This window comes from Castanea sativa, chromosome 3 (genome assembly GCF_040712315.1).
Source record: "Castanea sativa cultivar Marrone di Chiusa Pesio chromosome 3, ASM4071231v1".
Taxonomy (NCBI): Eukaryota; Viridiplantae; Streptophyta; class Magnoliopsida; order Fagales; family Fagaceae; genus Castanea; species Castanea sativa.
Window position 1 is genome coordinate 40,699,375 of NC_134015.1, and position 8,252 is coordinate 40,707,626.

The 8,252-nt window shown below is 32.5% G+C and overlaps 1 protein-coding gene across 1 annotated transcript; it reads right to left on the minus strand.

Annotated features, from left to right (window-relative positions):
* Positions 1–618: 618 nt before the first annotated feature.
* LOC142629624 (uncharacterized) lies at positions 619–8,252 on the minus strand. Its single transcript, XM_075803638.1, has 9 exons — positions 7,948–8,252; positions 4,330–4,439; positions 3,033–3,101; positions 2,704–2,819; positions 2,554–2,608; positions 2,172–2,292; positions 1,688–1,735; positions 1,356–1,450; positions 619–1,150 (listed from the first exon to the last, which is right to left on the minus strand). Exons 1-9 carry the CDS (start codon positions 8,060–8,062, stop codon positions 1,052–1,054), a joined length of 828 nt encoding a protein of 275 aa, XP_075659753.1. The 5' UTR covers positions 8,063–8,252; the 3' UTR covers positions 619–1,051.

Below are 8,252 nucleotides of genomic sequence, written 5' to 3' on the forward strand. Positions count from 1 at the left end.
GAGAAGTGAGTTGACTTGATTTTTGAATGTAAAATTACTTAGCACTCTTGTTTGTGACCATAGGCTGAGATTTCTCTTACGACACTGGTCAAATTTCAAGAACCAAGATGATCATTTTTCTAGTGTATGAATAAACTTATTTTCATCAGTTTATTTTGTTTAATGTGTATGAGTATTATTGCACTCAGGAAAAGCTAAACTTTAAAAAGATGTACCAAAGAAATAAACTAAATAGGCTCATCCAAACTAATTAGCATAATTAGGAATTTTTATTTTTATTTTAAAAAAACACGTGTATTTGTGCTTGTTTTTGGGAACTGTTATGTTAGTTGGCAAAATATATTTTTTTAATGTCAAACCTTTACTGAAGTTATTTGAGTAGGTCAACTGGTGTGACAAAAGCCAAGAAGTGATCATATGTGATTTTTTTGCTAGGTAAATTGGGAAAGGAGGCTGATGAGATTCGAACCCTAGTGCCCAAATATCAAAAAAGGCTCCAAAACTAACTATTGGGGCATCTCCTGGAACCCTTTCTTCCTTATGATTTCTCACACATTTAAGGATGCACACAATTCGTCACATAAAAGCAAAGATTCAGGTAACCAATCAATTTAAAAGAGAGGCCAAATTCTTATTATGTACAAGTACGATGGGTTTGAAGCCTCACAAAAAAGACTTCTATCCGTACTCAAAAGTGGAGTTTCAAACTTAAAATGGAGATCATCACACGGTAACAATATCATGATTCATGACAAACGGTGGCGACCTTTTTTATTCACTATAACTTTCAAGATGAAATCTCTCTCAAAATAAGGTACAAAAAATCGCCCTTCAATGTCAAATTTTTTTTAAGTTGAATGTAAAAATAATCAAATCAGGTTTTGATGGGTCATATAATAGGGTAGGGTTGGGAGTGATAATGAAGCAATTGGAGGCTGCCCTTTGTATCAAATAATGAAGTTATGAATTAGCTTAGAGAGAGAGAGAGAGAGAGAGAGAACTTTAAGAACTAGTCTCAGAAGTCCCGCCTGCGTTTTCAGGTTGACTACCATTAACAAAGAAGGCTACAAGAAGGCATGTCTTCTATCCTTAGTACACCATCCATTAGAAGTTCCCTTTCAAGCTGAACCCGAGTAGATTTTAGAACATCCTATACCATGTAAACTCTAGTCAGAACCCATCTAAATCAATACTCAACCAGACAGCTACTCAAAAGAAAACTAATATTATACGTTTAGATTTTATGAATTATGTAAGTTTAGGCATCATAAGAAGCTGTCTAATCAACCTGAAGCATATAACCCACAATGACGTATTTTGTAAGCACAAATCTAAAAGAAAGCATGGTTTCTCACATTAAACTCCATGTATGTTGCATTTCTCTCGAGCCATTGCTTGTCCATTACCAAGAAAGCCACACAATAAAGCAAGTCAAATGCCCACTCATTTTCTGAAAACACATATGAGAACAGATCATGCAAGGTTATGTTCACGTATATAATAACATAGATGTCATGAAATCATACGCTAAGCCGGCCATTATCGGGCATCACTTGGCAAAGGCAAAAGACACAGCTTGAGGTCAAAAACTAGTCAAGCTTTTTTCCCAGAAGCCAGAGCAGCAACACTGCAGTGAGCTTTTCAAAATACATAATCGATACTAAAAAGTATAGTTGCAGGCTCTTACCTGACAACATTTGCAAGAAAACTGCTCTGACAAAAGTCCTGGGTTTTGCTGCAAACAAAGAAACTCTCCATGTTAGCATTCTTCCTCCCAAAATACAACTATAATCAATAAGTTGTGGGGCAATTTCTTTTTTACTGACTGCTGGCATGGCTCTTTGTAATTGATGCATGATAAAAATGACATCAATAATATGTCCTGTGAAAGTAATGTTTACTCCAATTTCAACAAGCTATATTGCGAAGAATGTTATGTTGTCCCTAGCTTTACTCAATTGAAATTTCCTGCCACGTATAGTTGGTTCATTAGAGCTCGGGGTTAGACAGCCTAGAAAATGAAGGATAGCCTAGTCATATTGTTAGTCAAAACTTGCAAGATGGGGTGTTTTTTTTTCTTGCTGAATCTTTTTATTTCTATTTTAATTTTTCAGCAGAATGCAAGATAGGGTATTCAAATCTGGGAAAAATATACTGCCATGCGCTCTTACATGCATGAAGGTCAAGCATTTGCATGATCATGAAGGTGATATTTACACCAGCAACGGCAAATGGATATTCCCAAGCAGCTCGATTTCCTCCCTGCTTGTTCAGTAGACGCTGAAAAGATGTCTGCAGCAATAAATAAAAGACAAAAAACTATATATTAAAAGTTAAAACAAGTTGAATCCTTCATTGAAAATCCAACATGGTTAAAAAACAGGATCAAATTTAGTATAGTTATATTCCAGGTTTCCAGCATGTGAAAAAGTTCTTTTGTGAAGTTGTGAACGCTAAGTCAGTGCATAAATGATTTTGAAACCAAGATAAGGGTTTGCAGGAAGAACAGAGTCTGAATCTATTGTACATTGAAGAGCAAGGTTAGAATCTTACGGAAAATGTCTTCGCAAAGAACAATAAATTCTCCAACGAAATGAATCCAGCTCCTCTATTAAGTTGCAATTGTCAACAACTGAATAAGAGAAAAAGGCATAAAATGATAGGAGAAAGCAATTCACAGGGATAACAAGAGGTGAAAGTAACCTGAAATCAGTGGAAGGATCTCTTCCCTGCCATCCCATTTCTTTCCATTGATCCGATATCAGGCCATGGAGCTCCTGACCAGGGTATGTAGCAGACCATAGAGCTCTCAAAGCTGCCTATACTAGTAAAACTTTCTTACTAAGTAACTTGAAACAAACAAAAAATTTATTCAAAGAAAAATGTGAATTATATCAGAAACATAGGTTTAACACTTGTGTGCGGAGGATTTATACATGGAAGGAAACCATTCCCTTCTAGATGCTCCACTAGGAGCTGTTTATCTCCTGGGACAAGCCTCCTTTTAACTATTTAAGAATACAATATTAAACCTGGTGATCTGGCCTGGAAGCATCAAAGTAAACTTGCATTCTGTGCTTCAATCTTTTCAGTCTTTCTTCCTGTAAGAATGAAAACAAGTCTATTACATAAGAAATCATCGGAACGCATAAAGGTAAATATATTTTAGAATGGCAGGATTTAAAAGAAAAAAAGGATGGGAAAACTGCAAAAATAAACTTCAGAATTTGTACCTTGACAATTATACTGTGACTTTTAAATTTGGTTGTATTAAATCCTAGACTTTATAAAACATGATAATCTAAATACTTCGAACATATCTACTAAAAATTATCAATGAAACAACCCATTATGTTGGAGTAAAATTTTGATGGGAGCTAATTATTACACCTAAATACTCTAGCTAATTATTACATACCGATACAATGCAAAGAATATATATAGACTTGGGCAGAGAGAGAACTGAACACTGACATATAATAGATATGCATTTTTCTATAGTATGATATGAGAAGTGCTATATCTACAATATTTTTATAATAAATCATAGGTGGTAAATTATTATTAGTTATAATTTGAATTCACAATTTAGATTACTTTTTACTCACTCATAATAACTAATAACAACTTACTACATAAAATTTGTTTTGAAAATATTATAAATATGACATTTTTCTGCGTTTTTTGAGGATGTCACAAACAAGAATATTGACCCAGTAACAGAACATGTAGTTCCAGATCTATGCACATGACATTCAAAAGGAAAGAGATTATTAAATTCTACTTTAAAGTTTAATGAGGAAAACCAAGCTAGTATTAAGTTTCAGTTGGTCCTGTTTCTTACGCTGGAGTTGATAAGTGCAGATAATCTGATACTTGTTGTTTTGATGAATGGCGGATAATTCAACGTTGTTGACTAATTACACTTTAAAATCAAGAATAATTTTATGACCATAGTTACGAATTATTTTAAAATATTTTTACAAATTATTGTAAAAAGTGTCGTAAAATAATTTGTAACTTTAACATTTTTTAAAATCAATCCTTGGTAGACACTAATTGTACTAGGTGAACTATGCAATATATCACAGTTTATTCTTCAAGTAGCTCAAGCTAATTTTTCACAATTATTGCTGACCAACCTAGCTTTTTCTTCATCAATGCCATCTGTTCTATTCTACTTTATGATACGCATAAGTAGATAGTGGGATAATCTTGGTAGATCGGATAAGAGTGTATTGTGCGAGCATATGCTAAGTCTAAAAATATTTAGTGAGTGTGTGTTTATGTATATACATGTTATGTTCGTCAGTGGTGTACACTACTTGCCTGTAGAGGTGTCAAGTTAATGCAGATTCGCTCATAATTTCCCTTTCTCTTGAAGCAAACACAAGTGAGGCCCTTTCCAATCCATGTATGTGTCCCATTAGTTGCATCATCTGCACATAAGAAGAATCCGTAAAATAAATTAAGCTTAAATTTCGATCATTCGCCTTGAAAGAAATTATTGCCATGCACATTCAATTTATTATAGCCTCAAACAGTGATTGAAATAAGTACTGCCACAAAAAAATAAATAAATAAAATTGAAGCAGCTAGGAATAATGAAGTTTGAGATTTATTTTTTTAATTGGTGAAGCAATCAAGGTATTAATTAAAATGATGGGGACCATCCGAAAGGGAAGGTGTGTAGTCAGTGTACAGTGGACAACTGTTATAAATATTATCCCCATGGTCCCTGGAGAAGACAAAAGATGTATTCTGTATATAACGAAGAGTTACAGTCTTGCTAGCTAATGCAGTCATGTATCACCACTCGATCTCCTCGGACAGATAAAGTGAGTAAGATGGGTTAGACAGACACGAACTGAGCTGGAACTTCAGACCTGGGACCACATCCGCTCACATGGGGGAACCACTTGACTATACAGTATACACACGCGCTCTGAAGGAGAGAGCGTGGTTTGAGTTCAAGAGTCTTCGGACACTATTTCATTAATATATTTTTAGAAAAATTCCGACACCATAATTTATTGCACAATTTTTATCACAATTTTTTTTACATGTTATAAGACTTGTGAATAGTAAAGAAAAAAAATAGATTCACACTTTTATTACTAATAACTCATCATGTGGCGAGTTATGAAAATAAATTATATAATAAGTTGTGGTCATAGTATTGCCCTAATTTTTAGATTACAAATAGTAAAAGAGAAGGATTTGTATTCTAAATTTTCTATTAGGAAAATGTTAGAGATACAAATTTTTTTACAAACGGCTAATATAAAAAGTGATTATTAATAAATGAAAAAATAATATTAATGGTAGATCTCGATAAGAATCAATTAAAATTGATCATAATAATAATCTGTAAAAATATTATAAAATAGTTTATTGTTATATCATTACTCCAACTATGTAATTAAGGTACAAAACTGTCTCGAGTAGATGTTCATCAAAATGACACTAACAGTGTCATAATTATTTAGACTTTCCAACCCCACTTATGAAAAAGTTTCTCAAAACTTTGCACAGATGCGGCAAACATAAATATGACCAATAATAAAGACAACCTTTTTTTTTTTAGGTAGATAGTAGGTGTGGGAGATATGGGGTACAAATTACAGGTATGGAACGTCAAGAATACTGTTGCTATTGAGATATACAACTTTACTAACTATCCGATTCTTTAAAAATAAATAGATAAATAAAAACTACTCTAACAGTCTATTTTACAGCCCAATGACAATTTTTTTTTTTCATAATCTAATTTAACAATTTGTTATGGTGGAAAAATGTGGTCAGTAAAAAACTGCCTTTATATTGATTCACTATTAAAAAAAAAATTGTACATGAGTTCAACTTTAATTGACACATCCTCGATCTCTCTTCAAGTACTAGGTACAGTTTAGGTCATGAGTTTAAGACCAAATAGATGCATTTATAAATTACCCATAAAAGAAAAGATTATGAAAATGTTTGTGTCACTAAACTTTTTTTTAACGCTCTGTTTGTTTCAATAATGATGTTTTCTAGAAAATGAGTCATTTTTTAAAAAGCATTTTCTATAAAACTATCTCATTTTCCAATGTTTGGTAGCAACTTTAAATAAGTTGAAAAACAACTTCTTAACTTCCCTTATTTAGCTTGCTGTGAGATAGAGTTGTTTTCCAAAAAAATTTAATGGAAAACAATCTCTAAAAATAAGCCATACTTTTTAGATTGACCAAAAATAGTTTTCCTTTGACTCATATTTTTTTATTCTACCAAACATTGGAAAATAAGGAAAACTATCTTTACACAAGGTTTTCCATTGAAACAAACGGAGCGTTACACAAACACACACATGCATAAGCATATAAGACATTAGACATTACCTGCTACACAATGTAAAGTGTAGGCATAAAGCTTTAGGTATTATAATAAAATTAAATAGTATGTCATTGAAAGTTGTAACTACATACAAATAAGTGCATTGATGTACTAACTTAATTTTCTCAATTAAATTCAACCAGTCATGGAAGCAGCAGGAGGTGATAACCAATTAAGCTACAAAACAAAAGAAACTACTTGAATTCTATATTTTAAAAAATAATTATTTAAACCTATTCTTAATTTTTTTTTTTTTAAACATTACTAAATCCCTACGATTCCTCACATTTTGCCATGTTTAGGTTGGTGATAATTTACATACATTTAATGAAATGCCTTTACTCATTAATGAGTTTCAATTAATTTAACTAATAATTTTTTTTTCTATCAACTAATGAAAACAAACACCATAGATTCAATTATATGAGTTATGTTATGGATCTTACGACACAATAATTTTTTTTCACAATAGTTGAAGCCTTTATTTGATTCTCATTTAAACCTATCATCAACATCATTTTGTTTTTGTAAGTACGACTAACTTCATTTGACTTACTAGTTACTACCTTATCCCTTATGGGATATTTTATGAAAATTGATCAAACATAGAGCTGAACCCCACACTCTATTGTAGAGCACGAAATAAACAGTCCAATCAGGGACCGTGTGCATGTGATGGGCCTTTGTTGATGTGGGACCCGGGATTGTATATATGGACAATGATTGCATCATTGCATGCATTGCACCGTCCGGTCCACTAAGTTTCACATATCCCGACTGCCGCCTAATCCGGCATTAAAGTCTAAACCTTACCCAAATCTCTGTGTTTACCTTACTCTACAGTCTCTACTCTCTCCACTCAAAAATCTTCGGAATCTATCACCCTTTTTTTTTATATAAAAAAAAAATTGCAAGCCAAAACCCAAAAAATCTCACAAAATGTCCAAAGATTATGCACGGAGAAAATAAAAACTTATTATTATTATTTACAATATGTTTGTTTCGAAAGAATATATTATATAAAAATAATTTTTTTGTACTTTTTAGTATTTGATAATATAAAAAAATAAATTAAATGAAAACAATTCTATGAACATTGTTTTACACGTAAAAAGTATATCTTATTTTTAGATATTGTTTTCTATTATTTTATTTTTTGAGAAACAACATTATTTCACAGCAAGTTAAATAAAGAAAATTAAAAAATTAATTTTGAACTCAATAAATATTACTGCCAAATATAAGAAAATATTTTTCACCAAATAACTTAATTTTAAAAAGCACTAAAACAAATAAAAAGGATGATCTGACCTAATACCCTCCATCCTGTTATGACAACCAGGAAGGAGTTGTCATTTGAACTAACTGAGTAAAAAACGGCAAACAAGACGATTGAACAGTAAAAATGGATCCAAAACGCTCTTTAGATAGAAAACAATGCATCAATTATATACAGTAGCAGAAAGGTTTTGGCTTTTGTTTATACATATTAGATCGAGATTGTGGAAGAAGTTTTAGAAACGAAAGCTATTATATATAATATTCTCGTAAATCACATAGACACAGAGCGTGTACCTGATGAAGAGGAAGCCGAAGAGTGAGTGCGTTGGGATATTGAGTGTGAAGGAGAAAAAGAACGGAAGGAAACGCAGCCTCCCTGACACTGAGTGTGAGTCCTAACCATACTCATCTCAGCCCCGATTCCTAATTCCTAGTATGCGATCCTCCTTCCTAGCTATCTATCTATCTAGCTAGCTAGCTATCTCCGTTTCAAGTCCGCATTTGGTGCTTTCATGTCAGAAAAGGCCACAGAAAGAGAAAGAGAACCACTTCTCAACATTTTTTTTAGCGACTGTGAGTGAGTGAGACACAAAATGCGC